The following is a 19,536-nucleotide window of genomic DNA, read 5'->3' as shown; positions in this document are numbered from 1 at the left end:
TTATCTGACAGAATTGCAGGGGGGCTGATACTTTTGGCCAGCACTGTATATAAATTAAAGATGTGACCAAAAAATTGGTGCTGAAAACTATCAGCGAAAATATCTAAAAATGCATTTTCAGTTTGGAGGAGCTTAAAGATGCCCTGGTCCAGATCTGGGAGGAGATCCCCCTGGACACCTTCCGTTATCACATCAGGAGCATGCCCAGGCATTGTAAGGAGGTCATATAAGCAGACGGAGGCCACACCCACTACTAAGCCTCATTTTGACTTGTTTAAAGGACATTACGTCAAAGTTGGATCAGCCTGCAGTATGTTTTTCCATTTTAATTTTGAGAATAACTCAGGATCAAGACCTCCAAAGGTTGATACATTTGATTTTCATTGATAAATTTTGTGTGGTATTGTTGTCAGCACATTCAACTATAGATAGAACAAAATATTTATTAGAAATACTTGATCTATTCATCTCTACAATGTGTTAGTGGTCCCTTTATTTATTTTTTTAGCAGTGTATACACATACATACATACATACAGTATACTAGTATATGGCGGAAAACACAGACAAGACTGAAAAAGCAGTTTCTGCTCTTGCACTCCTCTTTAAAACAAACTGTTGTATTTTTTGTAGATTCATGGCGCATAAAGCCCCCGAACTATTTTTAATTCGTTTGTTTTACTCTGGGAACTCCCATTTACAGACGTCGCACAACCGCTTTTGTTTCAACCCAGCCATAAATTGAAGGTAATGAATTATATTTATTATTCAAAATGTCTGTCATTTTTAGCTTAGAATCATTAATTGATGTCCAATATTCCGTTAAAAAAAAAAAAAAATAAAAAATAAAAAACTTTAAAAAATGATGCACTCACATATTTTAAACTTTTAAACAAATTACGTCACAATGAAAAAAATGGTGTCTGTAAAAAAAGTCACGGATATTTACCTCACAAGTATCACTTGATTGTATTTGTTTTGTTACTGTCGCAATTTCTCCGATATGTTAGGTGACAAATAATCGATCCAAACAAAGAAAAAAAACATTTAAAAGGGTAAATATATGAAAAAGAACATCTCGATCACTCCTTGATGTCTGCGATTTCTGCATCGCGACCCTTGTTATATTACCATGTTTCACCCATAAAATCCCCCCAAAATCCAGCTGTGGCCATTCACAGCTGTGTCTTGACACTCAGTGATACATGGATCGAAATAAGGTAAGTACGCGATAATATCTCGTTAAAGTCAAGGCATCTTTAATTCTGCACTTTCATGCTCTCACCTCTAGATAGGGTTTCACTGTCTGTTTTTTGTTTTGTTTTTTTAATGCCCTCTTGTTCAAAAATGTTCTTCCCCCAGAAAATTGAGATTTTAAACTTTTCAATGATGTATCACATATGCATATAGGACAATTTTGAAATTTGGTCAAACTGGGGGTCTCAGAGCGGAACCTCAAGTCACCTGAGAGTTTTCCCCCATATACAGTTGTGGTCAAAAGTTTACATACACTTGTGAAGAACATAATGTCATGGCTCTCTTGAGTTTCCAGTTATTTCTACAACTCTGATTTTTCTCTGATAGAGTGATTGGAGCAGACACTTCTTTGTCACAAAAAAACATTCATGAAGTTTGGTTCTTTTATGACTTTATTATGGGTGAACAGAAAAAAGTGATCAAATCTGCTGGGTCGAAAATATACCTACAGCAGCGCTAATAATTGGTAACATGTCCCTTGGCCATTTTCACTTCAATTAGGCGCTTTTGGTAGCCATCCACAAGCTTCTGGCAAGCTTCTGATTGAATGTTTGACCACTCCTCTTGACAGAATTGGTGCAGTTCAGTTAAATTTAATGGCTTTCTGACATGGACTTGTTTCTTCAGCATTGTCCACTAGTTCTCAATGGGGTTTAAGTCAGGACTTTGGGAAGGCCATTCGAAACCTTAATTCTAGCCTGATTTAGCCATTCCATTACCACTTTTGATGTGTGTTTGGAGTCATTGTCCTGTTGGAACACCCAACTGCGCCCAAGACCCAATCTTCGGGCTGATGACGTTAGGTTATCTTGAAGAATTTGAAGGTAATCCCCCTTCTTCATTATCCCATTTACTCTCTGTAAAGCACCAGTTCCATTGGCAGCAAAACGGCCCCACAGCATAATACTACCACCACCGTGCTTGACGGTAGGCATGGTGTACTTGGGGTTAAAGGCCTCACCTTTTCTCCTCCAAACATATTGCTGGGCATTGTGGCCAAACAGCTCAATTTTTGTTTCGTCTGACCACAGAACTTTCCTCCAAGGTCTTATCTTTGTCCATGTGATCAGCAGCAAACTTCAGTCGAGCCTTAAGGTGCCGCTTTTGGAGCAAGGGCTTCCTTCTTGCACGGCAGCCTCTCAGTCCATGGAGATGCAAAACACGCTTGACTGTGGACACTGACACCTGTGTTCCAGCAGCTTCTAATTCTTGGCAGATCTGCTTTGTGGTGATTCTCGGTTGAATCTTCACCCTCCTGACCAATTTTCTCTCAGCAGCAGGTGATAGCTTGCGTTTTCTTCCTGATCGTGGCAGTGACAAAACAGTGCCATGCACTTTATACTTACAAACAATTGTTTGCACTGTTGCTCTTGGGACCTGCAGCTGCTTTGAAATGGCTCCAAGTGACTTTCCTGACTTGTTCAAGTCAATGATTCGCTTTTTCAGATCCATGTATGTATATTTTTGACCCAGCAGATTTGATCACTTTTTCTGTTAACCCATAATAAAGTCATAAAAGAACCAAACTTCATGAATGTTTTTTGTGACGAAGAAGTATCTGTTCCAATCACTCTATCGGAGAAAAATCAGAGTTGTAGTAATAACTGGAAACTCAAGAGAGCCATGACATTATGTTCTTCACAAGTGTATGTAAACTTTTGACCACAACTGTATATATATAGTATGCATGGTAGGCTGATTGAACACTCTAAATTGTATGAGTAAGTGCATGAAAGGTTGTCTCCTTGTGACCTGCGATTGGCTTGCAACTGTTTCAGGGTGTACCCCGCCTACTGCCCACATAGCCTGAATAGGCTGTAGTACCCCCACGACCCTCGTGAGGATAAGCGCCTCGGAAAATGAATGAATGTATGAATGAATACATAGAATGTTTGATTCTCTGATGCAGATGTGAAGAAAAACATAAATAGTACTAATAATCACCAATTATTGCACTTGAATCCATGCGTAAATGCCACTTCAAGCTAATCTAAATGCCAGGGCCAATTTTCCACATTCTTTCAAACTCCACCATGCTGCTCTATAAAAGCAGTGACATAAAACTGAGTGCCACATCATCTATTACACTGAGCCATGCCTCTTGTCTGCCCCTCCTCCCCCACGTCACAAAGCATAATATCATCCTTGTTCAAAACGGCACTGGAGCCAACACCCAGAAGCAAACAGACTGCCTCCACACTGTTCAATGTTAAAGCCCTTGTGACAGTCATGGAATAACAACAGGAGCATAATTATCCTTAATAACCAACGATCCGTCAAGAAAACCCCCACAGGATGTTGAGAAATCTAATGAATGCAGTGAGAAGATGAAGCTTCTTCCCACGACTGGTCCTTTCTGCACTCACTTAAGCAACTCAAGTACTCCACTGTGAATTATATATATACTGTATGGGGGAAAGAGGAGGTTGGGAATCAGGGTTCTGTTATGTCATAACTTTAGTACAAACAGCTCGCCATGATGCCATGTCCTTCTCATCACTCAGATGAAGGCAGCAGCTTGTGTGAGGGTGGGGGGGCGTGAATCTTGCAAAACAAACTCTTGGTGAGTGGGTGCATGGCAAGAAGTGTATATTCACTGTGGAATTGATGCCCACAGTAGTGATGAATGAATTTAGCCTGATTATACTGGACCCCAAGAGAGGTCTTTCACACACCACTATCACCCACCAGAATGGTCTGCAGGAACATTATTATCAATATAATAATCATACTTTAACATTTCTCGATACAACCTTAAATTTTTTTTTTTTAATTTAGTATTACAATCTAACTTCATCTGGCTCATTTTCTCTAAGGAGTGCGTAAGTGTAGTGAAGGATTTGACACCATAATGCAGGATGCACATTGTCGCCATGGTTATGGTTTCATTGCGCCTGGAGCTCATCGGCAGCAGATGCTCACCTCTTTTGCTGACATTTATCACCTCCTCCTCCTGTTGCTATCAAAAACAATTATTTACCCCGTGGTGGGGTGTACATTTTGTACTTGGCCTTAACTAGGGATTTACCCTTCTTGATCTACTGTACCTTTTAATCATAGGCGGAGTTTGACTTTTGTGGGGGGGAGTGGGGGGCAAAACATGTTGATGACCCCGAAACGCAGTGTCAGCAATAAAATTAACTTACAATATACATTTATAACACACATGTAAAGTCAATAAAAAAAATTAGGACACCCTGAGTGTTTTCTAACATATTTGATAATATGGATATTTAATATCAATTTTAACAATCTTGAGAGTTTCAAGTAATATAACTAAACCATTTTAAAGACGCCATTGTTTTTCATTGTGATGTAATTTGTTTAAAAGTTTTAAAAATGCTAGTGAATAATTGTTTTTTAAGTCGTTTATCTTTTTAAACAAAATATTAGACATCAATTAATGATTCTAAACTAAAGATGACAGACATTTTGAATAATAAACATAATTACTTATTTTCATGGCTGGGTTAAAACAAAAACGGTTGCGTATATTTTTGCGTATTGCGTATATATTTGTCGGAAAAAGCAGTTTCTGCTCTTGAACTCCTCTTGAAAAGAAACTGCTGTATTTTAAGCCAAAAGAACTGTTGTGTTTTTAAAGAACAATATGTCTATATGCTGCCATAGCAGATGCATGGCGCACTAAGCCTCTGAACTATTTTTAATTTGTCCGTTTTACCCTGAAAACCCCCGTTTACAGACGTCGCGCAACCGTTTTTGTTTCAACCTAGCCATAAAAAGAAGGCAAGCAATTATATTTATTATTCAAAATGTCTGTCATTTTTAGCTTAGAATCATTAATTAATGTCTAATATTTAGTTAAAAAGAAATTGTCTTTGAAAAATTATCCACTCGCATATTTTAAACTTTTAAACAAATTACGTCAAAATGAAAAAGTCTGTAAAAAAAGTCATGGATATCTACCTCATAACTATCGCTTAATTGTATTTTTTTTTTTTTGTTACTATTTGTTTTCCCTGATATGTTAGATGATAAATAATCGATCCAAACAAAAAAATGTGAAAAATAACGTTTAAAAGGGTAACTACATGAAAAAGAAAATCTCAACCACTCCTTGTTGTCTGCGATTTCTGCATCGCGACCCTTGTTATATGACCATGTTTCAACCATAAAATCCGAAAAAAATCCGGCTGTGGCCATTCACAGCTGTCTTGACACTCGGTGATACATGGGACATGGAGTTTTTGGACCGTAAAATCGTGGCGTCTTTAATTCTGCTCTTGCGTGCTCTTGCCTCCAGTTAGGGTTTTGCTGTTTAATTTTTTTTGTTTTTTTTTTAAATGCCCTCCTGTTAAAAATTTTTCTTCCCCCAGAAAATTGAGATTTTAAGCTTTCCAATGATGTATCACACGTGCATATCGGACAATTTTGAAATTTGGCCAAACTGGGGGTCTCAGAGCGGAACTTCAAGTCACCTGAGTGTTTTCCACCATATTCAGCTTGACACTGTGTTCAATCCTCGGTTCAAGCTCAGTTGTTGAGGCTTTTGAAAGCTTAGGTTTAAAGAAATTCTAAATATCCATCCTGCCTCCTCAGGTGTAGTTTTGGCTTCTCTAAGGTGCTAGGCACATGATCTGTTTGAAAAACAATTTTGACCCATTATGAAAAACTTTGAAGGATTATTGTTCATTTAATTCATTTTTGTTGTTTGTTTTATTGCTTTACAACTTTTATAGACAACATTTTAACGGCCAGGTCATTAATTTTAAAGGGGAAGTTCAGAATTTTGACGTTAGGCTTAATCTTCGAGTTGGCGGGGGTTTAATTAGTCGATGGAGTTCATTGCAACAAATTCCGTGCAGTTTATCAGTTATTTATTTTAGGGCTCAGGAGTGGCTGAGCTAGCACAAGTCAACTGTGCCTGCTTAGCATGCCGATAAAAAATAAAATAAATAAATTAAAAAAACGATATTAACAGATCTACCATCGTCAAATAAATTCAAAATGCAGATCATTATTCGAAATACCCATGCGGCCATAACAATGTCACACCACACTGCCGTAAGTAGTTTCATTCTGCAGGGCTATTTTTTCAGATGAGTTATATGACCACAATAGAAAGGATTGCTTCGGCCACTTGTGCTCAGTCTGCTGGAAGTCTCTTTTGGTCCCCCCCCCCCCAAAAAAAATAAGTGGTGAAAAAAAACGATGTGATATCACTCCGCCCTCCTTGCCGAGACAGCCTGTTGCCTGTAGAGCTGCTGGGTTACAAATGTTGCTTTTCATACTGCAGTTATGGACATGCAATGGTAAGTTTTAATAACTTTATCCTGAAAACATAGCCAACACTATTGATTGCATGGGTCAGCGGTGATTCCCATGCGTGCATATATTGTTTTTTTTTTCATTGGTATGCTAAGCAGGCACCATTGACTCATGCTAGCTTAGCCAATCCAGAGCCCTGAAACTAACAAATAACTAACAAACTGCACATATTTACTTTCATTGAAATGGGATGAACCTGGTAATGTTTTGTGACCAATTGAGAAAATTGTTTCCATTACATGCTCCCTTTATTTAGTTTTTTTTTTTCCTGAAAATGTTTTTCCTTGCAAAGCAGTGCGTACCACCAAGTTGCATTTGGGGACACGATGATTTCAAAAAGGAGTTTGGTTTCATTCTGCATTCTCAGCAGCTTAAATGCTAAATGTTTCCATGGCAACATAAGATTCCTAAGCGCATCTATCTGTTTTGGGCCATTTCAAAACAAGATAATGGAGCTCATCATACATTCTTAATGAATGCGGCATATGAATTCACTTGGTAATATTTAATTGTTCAAGATAATTTACACTAAAATTCTGATAACAGCACATAAGTATTTAGCACTTTGACAAATCTTAACTCAATGGATTAGTGTATTTTTCTGCATTATGTTGCATTAAAATTCTAAGCCATTTTCTGTACTGCACAGAATGTAACTAAAGCGTCTCACCATGCACCATTCCTACGTCACTGTTGACTACCCTGTGGACAGCAAGGCACAAACATGACTAAATATACTATATATATAGTGTTCTCTTTAAAAACATTATGGGCATTTAATCAAGGAAGTGACAAAAATGTCTGCAGCACCAACATCTTTGCATTATATTTTAAAGAAAGACAGCCACACGTTAATTTCCCTGTCCTTTTTTTTTTATTATTATTATGAAATCCTTCGTTTTCTTTGGAGACCAAAGTACACAAGAGCCCACCCCAACACCTCCTTAGGTTACCACAGCAGCAAGGACAGAAAACTCATCCTCTCTATCACCACTCAGAAAACAAAATTATAAGTAAACCATTTTTAATGCTAGTTTAAAATCCAAAGATATATGGACACACTTGTTCTCAAACAGTATACAGTATAAAAATAACATCTGCAGTTCTCTTTTTAACAGACATAGGGCTTCATTGAAGCAACTGTACTGTGCAAGGTGTACAAGGTCACTTGAAAAATAAAATCACCATTTTTAGGAAAATAAAAAGCCTCACATTAAATGTGTTAATATTGCAAACTTAGATGTAGACTGGAGCAGGCAGAAATTGCACATCTTGGAATTTTTAATCCTGCAGTAAACAAGTCATCTCAGCTAAGTAAAAAGGCAGCTTTGATATATGGAAATATTTCTAGAAAACACACAAATAATAACATACAGTGTTTGCCATTTCTGGTCATAGGACCTCGACTGGAAAGCAGACCCATGCAAAAAAAAAAAGTTATCAAAAATTTTTAAAAATCAATTTTAACCAATACACCAGAGGTATGACATGTAACAAATTTAAATTTCCCTTCCAAAATGTACTTCAAAATAACCAAGCAGCAGTGGTTACAGAACAGAACTGATGTTTTACCAGCATTTCTCTTTTGGCATCTACAGCAAACACCTTTTGACATTTTGGAATTTTAAAACAACTGCATTGCAGTCAGAAATTATGTGATGTGAAGAATTCCAAATAAAAATAAACTGACCTTTTCAGCTTGTCCTCATCCCTAATGCAATCATCCAACCTTTGCGTAACATTATCTAACAGTGTAGTGCACTTTTGTTCCACACGTCCAATATAAAATGCTTCAAAATAAGCATAACTTGATCCGTAAATTTCATTCTGCCTTGTCATGAGAACAAAACTAGTTAAAATTGTATCCTGACTCCAAAGTTAGGGCGAGAATTTTATTCTTAACACTCGCCCATCTGCTGTCAAAACCATATGTAGCTGCTTTCAGCAAAAAAAAAAAAACAAAAAAACAAAGCATCCGGCATTAATGCCATCCTGAAAACCCGGAAAAGTCTCTGGGCTTGCAGTCGTCATTGTGCAAATTTCCAGCATTCACCTCTCGCACGTCATTTCTACAGAGAACATTGTGGCTCTTCAGTGCAAGATGTCATGTTGTTCTTGCGGCCTTCAGCTTGGAGCCAAACCTCCCACGTATACAGATTCTCCTGGAACTCACATTGCTGTTTTCAGCCTCAAATACAGGCCAGCTCTTGCTTTACGTCTGTCTGCGTTGACTGCCACAGTCTACACCAACCCGCTGGGGTTACCTGATTCTCCCGTCACTTTTGACTGGGCCTAGTTCAGACTTAGGGTCCGGGGACAGGGAGCTCCACGATGTTTTGGAGCAAAGCGGCAAGGCTGCGCAGGATGATTTTTCTGTGGCGCACATCTCGTTAACAACCCAGAGGGTTTCCACAGAGCCGTCAATCCACGCTTCAAGGGCAGGCCCCACCAATTTGGCATTTTGTTGAGCTTCGAGCATGGCGGGCTCCTGAGGTGGTAGCTGCAGGATGGAACTCAGGTGATCAAAGCTCTGATCCGTGTAAAAATTTCCAGATGGACCTGAATGCACTGCCAAGCTGTCCTCCTCTGAGGGTACGTATTCATATTTGTGCACAAAAAACAGAATTATTTTTTTTGCAGGTGATGAAAAATGTGCAAAGATTTTCAATTATTGTCAAATCCCATGAGTTGACCAAAATGCAAAGCAATATTGTTATAGTAACACTTTGCCTATTTTCGTGATTGAGTGTGCCATCTACACCATTTGTTGACCCTTTCTTGCACTAATTATTATTATTTCTTTCCTCTTACAGGGCACTCGATTAACTCATTGGCTGTCATTGACTGTGATAGAAGTCCAATCCATTTTGACATCTCCCCCCCTAGGCAAAATTGATTGGATGTATAGCGCCGTCAGTGGCACTAAACACAAGCATCCACAGCTTCCCAGTCTACCCGGTTTAGATGAATTGGACATCTATTGTCATCAATGGCACACAGAGTTAAATACTATGGATAAAAAAAAAAAAAAAATCTAGTGTTACTTGGGGCTGTAACCAGTGTGTATTCCACGGGATGTCCCGATCGCATATTTTTGCACCCGAGTCCAAGACACCCGATTTTGAGAATCTGCAGAGTCCCGATCCGATACCGGAAAAAAATAATTTTTTTATTAGAACAAAAGTTCCAAACATGGTACAGTATTGTACTCTTTACAATACTTCCTCTTCCGCTTTCTCTGGGAGTGTTGTGGAGTATAAAAGCTGTATAGGTTTGTTTCTTTTGACAATGCCATTGTATTTCTGGAATATTTTGTTACTTTTTAGCCCTTAAATATTTAAATTATATATATATATATATATATTAGGGCTGTCCCAAACAACTAATTTTCTCCCCATTAGTCAGCCAACTATTTTTACGATTAGTGGACTAATCTAATAATTAAAACCTAATTTAGCAATTAAATTTTTGTTAACGCTTTTCAATTCACAAAAACATTTTGGAACACTTACATTCTTTATTGAAGTACAAAAAAACACATAAATAACAATAATAAATCACAAATAAATGAGTTCAAATGCTGATAGAATTAACTAGTGCAAAAGAATGGAATGTAAACAGATTCAGAACACTGACTTCACCTTTCCAACATGATTTAAAACAATTCTTTAAAAAACACCTAGCATTAATATTATAGTATAGTACTATATATAATAGTATAATAATAATTATTCATTGCCAATCAGATTTTTCATAAAGGGTGTCATTTTAAAGGTATTCTTAGTGTAGAATCTGAATTCTAAAGTATGTGGGATTAACTCCAGAAATCGTTATTTATATGATGAACATGACATGCTTTTATTTTGCAATGTTCACCGGAAGTAACATTCGCTAAACAGCTAACTTAAGCTTTACACTCAGCAAAAAAGCACTTTTTGCCATTGCATGTGGTGTCAGTACAGGGCCGGCCCAGCCTATACAGACTATGCAGCTGCTTAGGGCCCCTGACAACTAGGGGGCCCCCAATGTGGCAATTGTTTAATTCATATTCTATTCTGTTTACTACAGTTTGCTTTATTTGACTTTTGTGAGTTTTGATACTTGATTACAAGCTTAAAAAAAAAAAAAAAGTTCTTCCTTAACTTTTTTCCCCTCTTTTAGAAAAAGGTTTGGCCCTATCTACTGTAGGGCTGTCCCAAACGACTAATTTTCTCCCGATTAGTCAGCCGACTATTTTTACGATTAGTCGACTAATCTAATAATAAAAAATAAAAAAAAATTTTTTTTTTTTTTTTTTACTAATTTAGCAATGAAATTTTTGTTGACGCTTATCAATTCACAAAAACATATGGGAACACTTAAATTATTTATTAAAGTACAAATAAACACGTAAATAACAAAAATAAATCACAAATAAACAATGAGTTCAAATGCTGGTAGAATTAACTAGTGCAAAAGAATGGAATGTAAACAGATTCAGAACACTGACTTCGCCTTTCCAACATGATTCAAAACAATTCTTAAAAAAACACCTAGCCTTAATATTCTAGTATAGTACTATATATAATAGTTTTATAATAATTATAATAATTATTCATTGCCAATCAGATTTTTCATAAAGGGTGTCATTTTAAAAGGTATTCTTAGTGTAGAATCTAAATTCTGAAGTATGCGGGATTAACTCCTGAAATCGTTATTTATATGACGAACATGACATGCTTTTACTTTGAAATGTTCACCGGAAGTACGTTCGCTAAACCGCTAACCGGAAGTACGTTCGCTAAACCGCTAACTTCAGCTTTACACTCCACAAAAAAAAAACACTTTTTGTCATTGCATGTGTCAATAATAGATTTTTTGGTCATTTTTTTCGTTTGCAAATGCTGTTAACCAGCGATTTTTCATGTTTGAAGTGTCACCTTTTAACCGCAAGTTTGCTCTCACGAGACGACTGCCAATGTTTCATAGCAGGCTAAAGTACCGGTAGGTTGCCTTTTTCCCCCATTCACCTCAGTGTAGCAATGCTAACGTTACAGTGTTTAATATAGATGTGTTTTCTTATTTTATTATGTCTGAACTTTAATTCTACAGCGTGTTGATAAGAGAAAGGAGTCTCACATGCCATCAGCACGCACGCACCAATTTATGCACGCACACACGTGCGCAGCGATAAAAGGCAGCCGTGAAAATTACCGCCCTCATTTTTATTTGCCGTGCGATAAATGGACTCATTGCATATCGCGACAGGCTTAGCAACTTCAGTAAAACATGTCGTTAGTTAGTTAGATGGACTTACAAACTGGGCGACGGCGCTTGAGGTGTTTATTCACGGCCGACGTGCAGCCAAGCTTGGCATTGAAGAGACAGGACAGAAAGAGTGTACCTTCCTTTGTTTCTTTGAAATAAGTCAATGTTTTGGACACTCTGGTGCGCTTTTTTTGGCTTTGTGCCGCTTTCCCCGCTTGCGTACAGAGCGCGTCTGACATTCTGAACTTTCCACGCATATATTTTTTTAACCCTTTATTAACCGTCGACGGGATGTTGTGCTCGTCGACGGATTTACGTCATCGATGACGTCGACAATGTCGACTAGTCGGGACAGCTCTAATCTACTGTAAGTACTGCAGTGCAACAAAATCTGATTAATATACAAAATATGGACGTATGGGTTGGATTGCATGTACGGGTTTCACAGTACACTGTGACGAAATGGTGGGCCATAAATATGGGCCCCTTTGCATTATTTTGCTTAGGGCCCCTAAATGGCCTGGGCTGGCCCTGTGTCTAAGATTTTTTTTCCCGTTTGCAAATGCTGTTAACCAGCCATTTTTCATGTTTGAAGTGTCACCTTTTAACCGCAAGTTTGCGTTTACGAAAAGGCTGCCAATGTTTTTAAGCAGGCTAAAAAGTAAGTTGCCTTTTTTTCCCCATTCATCTCAGTGTAGCAATGCTAACATTACTGTGTTTAATATAGATGTGTTTTCTTATTTTGTATGTCTGAACATTAATTTTACAGCATGTTGATAAAGAGAAAGGAACTCGAGTCTCATACGCCATCAGCAAGCAGGCACAAATGAATGGATGCACGCGCGCGCAGCGATAAAACACAGCTGTGAAAATTAACACCCTCATTTTTATTTGCAGTGCGATAAATGGACTGCATATATTGCTTTTCGCGACAGGCTTAGCAACTTCAATAAAACATGTTGTTTGTTAGTTAGTTAGATGGACTTACTTCTGTCGTCTTCGAAAATTACAACTGGGTGACCGCGTAGGTGTTTATTCACGGCCGACGAGCAGCCAAGCTTGGCATTGAAGAGACAGGACAAAACCATGTACGCTCCTTTGCTTCTTTGAAATAAGTCAATGTTTTGGACAATCTGGTGTGATTTTTTTGGCTTTGTGCCACTTTCCCTGCTTGCATACTGAGCGTCCGACATTCTGAGCTTTCCAAGCATATATTTTTTTAACCCTTCATTAACCGCCGTCGGGATGTTGTGCTCGTTGACGGATTTACGTCATCGATGACGTCGACTCTGTCGACTAATTGGGACAGCTCTAATATATACTAGTATATATATATATATACACATTTTTTTATTTTAAACCTGAGCCTTTTCACCCAATTCCAATCCTTTGAAAAACGGCCTGATTTCCGATCACGTGATCGGATCGGGGACATCCCTACGTATTTCTGTTTTCCTTCATTTGAATTTTATTTAGTTTTTATTAACATTGTATGAGTTTATAAATGTGTTTCTAATTTTTTTTTTTTTTTTTTTTAAATCATCCAAAAATGCCCTCTCCCCTAAAAATGATAAAAACTAGTCAGTTGCTGTATAATATTGTAGTGATGATGAGCTGAACTGAATTAAAGAGCAATGTAGGGATGTACATTATGGGGAGAGGGACAATAATGAATTAAAAAAAAAAAAAAAAGACTGCCATTTTTTTTTTAAACCCTACATGCTACATGATGTATGATATTCTGTGCTATTAAAAAACACAGGAAAACATATCCGTGACATGAAAACCAGACAAAACCTCCATTAATGTATTGTCTGGTAAACCTATTCTAAGCTTTAGTAGAAAACAATATGCTCAGTAGAGCACAAAAGTATAGTCATTTGTACAACAGATTTCCAATTCAAACAATTTCCCCTCATGGCCCAAAGTGTAACAATGAACTGCCATAAAATTTCTATTTGATCATATTTAAAACACTAGAATGTTTCAATTTAGCGCCTGAAGTATCTGTGTCAGTCCAATATTATTCATCCATTTACTAACAAGCTTATTCTATTCAGGAATCTGGAGCCTATCCAAACTGACTTGGAGAAAAAGGAGGATTTCTCCATGGATTGGTCGCCAGTCTGTACAGTATTTAGACAGCCAAGAACATTCTGCCATCTTGTGGTCTTTCTTTGAACCTTAGTATTTACACCCCCTGTAAATTTTAACATGGCATGTTTTTTTTTTTTTTTAATATTGTCACCTTTCTTGCTTGTAAAAACACTCAAGAGGACAGATGTTAGAGTTTTTTTCATGGGATTTGATTTGAAACAAAAAGTGGGTTTAAAAAAAAAAAAAAAAAACTTACCTTTGAGTGGCTCCTTCTTTTTAAAGTTCAAAGGGATGACAAGGAATTGAAATTCTGCCATCTGCTCCCACTGTTTCAGTACACGTAACGACCAAATGCCAGGCCGTAGGGGGCGCTTCAGTGGAGGCTTGTGCAGTGTAAATTCTGCTTCCGTATCCACTTTGACATCATAAGAGGCTGCCACCACCAGGGCAGGATCAATCCACACCATAGTAACTGTCATGTTGGTCCCGCGACCCCAATGCTGAACAGAGTATGGTTCATCAAACGGACCAATGATCCCGCCAAAATTACGCAATATTCGTTCTTTTGGATCCCACTCTGTGCTGACCTGTTAGAGTAGAGAATCAAAGGTTTATATTAAAGGTCGACCGATATATCAGGCCGATATTTTCCCCAACATCTCCCGGTTAACAAAAAGAATAAGCCGGTAAGAAAGGATTTTGATTGGGCATCTGTGTGGGCAACTGCGGCCACCATTAACTGACTGTATGAAAGTAGGTTGCTACAGGACGCTTCAGGCTCTCCTGTTTTGGAAATAATGTAATTTTTTTTAAATCTTGCATTCGTGCCATTAAGGTGTTTACTGAGTGATCCTTGTACTTTAAATGCAACTTGTAGCATTGGCATAGTATTCGTGTTCGCGTTAGCTTTAGCATGGCGAGCATTCTCTTAAACTCTCACTTATTTACCTCTCGTCGTGACATCCTGTTGGGTTTAATTATTTGGAAATAATGTACTGTTCTTACTGAGTGAGTATAATCATAAAAAAAGTGCTGCGTTTGTTGGTTTGGTAGCACTAGAACGAATTGATCCTTTAAAATCTCAGATCATCATTGCCAGTGTTGTTAATAACGGCGTTCGAATATAACAGTGTTATTTTTTTCAGTAGTGAGTAATCTAATTACTTCTCTCATCTTGGCAACGCCGTTACCGCTACTGAGGCGGGAAAGGTGTGCGTTAATATGCGTTACTATGCTGGTTGAATGACGCGAGAAAAGTCAGAGAGACGGACTCACGGAAACGAGAGAGCAGAGAGGAGGCAAGGGAGTTGTGACGGCGTTACAAACGCGATGCTAGGTGGCTCCAATAATACCTGACTGTAGCCGATAGCCTACAAACTATGGCCACATGATGCTACGGTAGATATCACATAATATAGAACTAAATGCAAATGACAGACATGGCGGCATTAGCAACATGTATAAAGAACGAGATGCGTTAGTAAACAGCCGCCATCTTAAAGCAGTAGACCTCTCAGAAAGGCTTTGTTGGAGAGAAACTTCCTAGCGAACCTAAGTATTTTTATCTAAAATGCTCCTAATTTGGCAAAATCTTGACTTAAATCTATATTTAAATGATGAAACAGTTTTAAAAGTCAAAAGTAGACAGAAGGGAACTAATGCAGTAACGGAAGCAATTTTAACACTTTAACGGTTGATTCACAACATTAAATGACTTCCACTCATAGCAAAGGTTACTATCTAGTTATTGCAGTATCCGCAATACCCCTGTGTCTAGTTAAGTTTAGGGTAAAGAATTGGGCTAGGGCCAATTGTCCCAAAAACGCTATAAACTTCACAGTGTGTGACCTGTTTTTTTGTTTTGTTTTTTTTTTGGGGGGAAAAAAAAAAAAAAAAAGAAAGAAAATTATCATTATCTAATTACTCTTACATTCAGGTAACTGAGTTACTAACGCAATTACTTTTTGAGAGAAGTAATTTGTAACTGTAATTAATTACTTTTTTAAAAGTAAGATTAACAACACTGATCATTGCAAATTTGAAGTAATTTTTAAGAAATTGTCTTTCACAATCTACATGCTTAAAAAAAGTATATCACCTCAAATATCGGCATACAAAATCGGTTTTGGATATCGGCAGATTTTCTTTTTTTTTATATTGGTGTAAGCATCAGCATTTGAAAATCCTATATCGGTCGACCTCTAGTTTATATGACGAATAGTTTGTTGTTTGCATTCAAGAACACCCCCTCAGAATTGCTTGTTTTTTTTGTGTGTGTTTATTTTATTAACTGATAAGCAAACTTACCTGCACATTTCTCAGCCTTTCAAATTCTGGAAGATACCGCTCAATTTTCAACTTAACCTGGGGCGCAGCCCATATCTGGATTGACTCCTTTTCTTTTGATCCCCCAGTCTGAACCTCCTGTTGTATTAAGTACCCTTTAAAGTGGTCGTCATAGAAGTACAGGTACACTGACGAAGGGTAGCCTATAGGTTCAAACCTGTATTAAATGAGAAAAAATATATTGCGGAAACTGGGAACATACCATCTACTCAGTGAAATAAATCAAGTAACGCATTCATTTTAATTACTTAACGACTGAAAAAGTTTCCGCACCAGCAGGTCTGTTGAGATGTCGCAAGATTTTTCAGACCCAGGCGGATTAAAGAAGTGTAAGCAGTGAGTGCCACGTCAGTGAGCGAGTGCAATCCATCCAGCTGCTCATACTTGTTCTCCCAGTACGCTTTGACGGCAACAGTGCCTGGTGCGTACTGACCGTACAGATGGGTGTCCATAATCTCCATTGCTTCCTGGTTAACTAACGACTCAAACTTGCGTGCAAAGAATGTTGGTCGGGACATTTGCTGTGTGTTTAATAAAGAAAACAATATGTTAAAAATAAATAAATAAATAAATAAAACGTGCAAAGAAGCCAGTGGCATTACACCACTTTCTTATGACCTGTGCTGACTCACTTACATGGATACGCATGAGTTCGCGAGGTTTGTAGTCATTGGGAGAGCAGCCACACCAATCCACAATGTGCCTGTACTGGCATTTACAGCCTAGTTTGCGAATCCAGTTGGTTGCACGAAGGTTGTTGTCGATGAAGGTGTGACACAAGTGACTGTTCAAAAGCAAGGTATGGAAGAAGGACTGAGAGCAGGACAGAAAGACAAACTTATTAACAGTACTTTGAATTGAGTGTGCCAAATGAAGAACTTCTCACTTCAGCTGGGAGTAAAGTATAGGAGTAGAACAGCTTTAGTCCAGACACCAAGTCATCCTCTGAGGTGGCGATATAGTCCACAAATTGGTGGCTGAGTGCAAACCAATCTGAGCCGCCTGAGATTTCTATGCCTTCTGGAATGTTGCGCACTCCAACACGCCACATGTGGTTATCACACTCGTAGAAGAGACGATCAATCCCTTGCCTATTGATAAACCTTTAACACAAAACAAGTTGGCATTGATTGATTCACTGAGGTAGCAGTCCTCCATTTTTTAATGCCAATAAGAAAAGGTTTCCTTTGTCCATTAATTGGTTACATCAGTAATATTAATTGTTCAGAAGGCATATATTACCATTAGAGAGGTCACTTATGAATGTAACTACCGTAATTTTCGCACTATAAGGCGCACTTGACTATAAGACGCACCCTTCAAATTTGGCACGAAAATGGCATTTGTTCATTGACAAGCCACACTGGACTATAAGCCGCAGCTGTCCTCATTGTATTATGGGATATTTACACTAGGAGTGGGAACCTCGTTACCTCACGATACGATACGATTTGCGATACAAAGCTCACGTTAACGATGATGTGACGATATGCCGATACAACGATTATCAATACATTGGTCAGGAAATCATTCTAGGATATTCTACAAGCAACTAATAAACAGAAAAACAAGCTTCTGCTGTGAATTGGAATGAGTTTATCACTAGTAGACGTCCAATCCATTTGAACTGGGAGGGTGGCAGCAAATGAACATTCGTTCATTCGCTGCCATCCCTCCCACTTCAAACGAATTGAACGCCTATGACCGTCATTGGCAGCCAATGCCAGGCAATGATGTAATTTGGGGCCATTTAAGGTCATTTACCTGTTGATTTTCAGTTACTTCCTGTTGATTTTGTAGTATTTTATGGGTCACTTCCTGTTTATTCTGAGTTACAGAACAGGAAGTGGCCTGCGAATCACCCGAATGAATAGGCAGTGACTTAAACTCAACAGGAAATGACCTGTAAATGAATAACAATTGACCTGTAAATGCCCCGAAATTTGGACAGAATGACTGCGAATGCTCTGGTTTCGAATGAACGAACATTCCCAGTCAAAATGGATTGGGCGCAGAGCACCGTCAATGGCAGCCTTAGTTACCTGAGACACTATTATGGTGGAAGATTTTGGTAGCAACTTGCTGGTTCCTTTTTGTTTTTTAAACATTGACACCTTTTTAAAACGATATCTCGATTCTTGGCAGGAGCATATCGATACCCTTTTGGGATACAAAGTATCACGGTATATCACCATTTCGATATTGTGTTACACTCCTAATTTACACCAAAAGATATTAACCGGTATCACTTTATTTGACAGCGACATCATACGACATAAGACCAAATGAACCACCCTGAAGCTTTGCACCAATTGGCTGCAAAGCTTCATTGCTTCAAGAAGCTTCATTTGGCCATCACTGCTCCCTTTGGGAGACTGTCAACCTCTGCTGCCACCTGCTGTCAACGCTCTTTTCATCCAACATGCCTCCTAACATGCATTGCAGCGCTACAGATGTAAATAACAATCAAAATTCATGTTCCGTGCTAATTATTTCTTCAGTTACTGTTGCAGTTGTTTCATTAATTGCTAGTTATGGTATTTGGTAACATTTTATTTGACAGTGGCGCCATAAAACTGTCTTTAAACAATCATAATTATGACATGACACTGTCATGAGCATTGATGAATGCTTATAACAAATGTCATTTAGTGTTATTGGGCAAATTATCTCACTTTTGAATGGATGTAAAATGTCCGAGCTGGACATAAATGGAGTTAGAGACAGTTTGCCGGATTACACTTAATGACATCTGTCATAAGCATTCAGTAATGCCCATAATAGTGTGATGTCATAATTATGACGGTCTTATGACACCGTTGCCAAATAAGTATTACCCACCCATATAAATCAACAAATAAGCCACAATGGATGATAAGCCCCAGGATTCAAAATAAAAACTTAGCGTCTTTTGAAGTCCGAAAATCACGGTAATTCTAGAGCTACCATACTGGTTTTTGAATTTTCATGCAAAAGTAGGCATACACCTTTCTTCAGTTTATAAATAAAACTGTAGTGCTTTGAGAGTTTATAGAAAGAAGCCTCACCGGCTAACCTCTCTGCCATGGGCCTTAAGGAAGTTCTTGCCTTTGTATGGTCCTAAAAAGTCAACCAGCTCACCAATAGTCCTGTAGTGCAACAGAAAGATAAAGAAAAGTATTGAGTATGAAAGTGAAGAACACTCCAAAATAAGATTCTTTTCAATGTGCTGGTAATGAAAGTTACTTTGTCATGGAAAATTTCTGCCTTAAATGTCAACATCAAAAACAATCTATTAATCTTTTCGGCTAATTTTATATTC

The 19,536-nt window shown here is 38.0% G+C and overlaps 1 protein-coding gene across 1 annotated transcript in view; it reads right to left on the bottom strand.

Annotated features, from left to right (window-relative positions):
• Positions 1 to 7,293: 7,293 nt before the first annotated feature.
• The window catches only part of xylt2 (xylosyltransferase II), a 29,619-nt gene continuing 17,376 nt past the window's right edge, over positions 7,294 to 19,536 (bottom strand). The window contains exons 5-11 of the mRNA XM_057817219.1: positions 19,283 to 19,363; positions 17,122 to 17,338; positions 16,872 to 17,048; positions 16,509 to 16,756; positions 16,197 to 16,392; positions 14,146 to 14,476; positions 7,294 to 9,131 (exon numbers count right to left, since the gene is read on the bottom strand). Coding sequence (XP_057673202.1) covers positions 8,806 to 9,131; positions 14,146 to 14,476; positions 16,197 to 16,392; positions 16,509 to 16,756; positions 16,872 to 17,048; positions 17,122 to 17,338; positions 19,283 to 19,363 — 1,576 coding nt within the window. The 3' untranslated portion in view covers positions 7,294 to 8,805. The remainder of the gene's footprint in view (positions 9,132 to 14,145; positions 14,477 to 16,196; positions 16,393 to 16,508; positions 16,757 to 16,871; positions 17,049 to 17,121; positions 17,339 to 19,282; positions 19,364 to 19,536) is intronic.

This window comes from Corythoichthys intestinalis, chromosome 16 (genome assembly GCF_030265065.1).
Source record: "Corythoichthys intestinalis isolate RoL2023-P3 chromosome 16, ASM3026506v1, whole genome shotgun sequence".
NCBI lineage: Eukaryota > Metazoa > Chordata > Actinopteri > Syngnathiformes > Syngnathidae > Corythoichthys > Corythoichthys intestinalis.
This window is presented reverse-complemented; position numbering and strand designations above follow the sequence as displayed.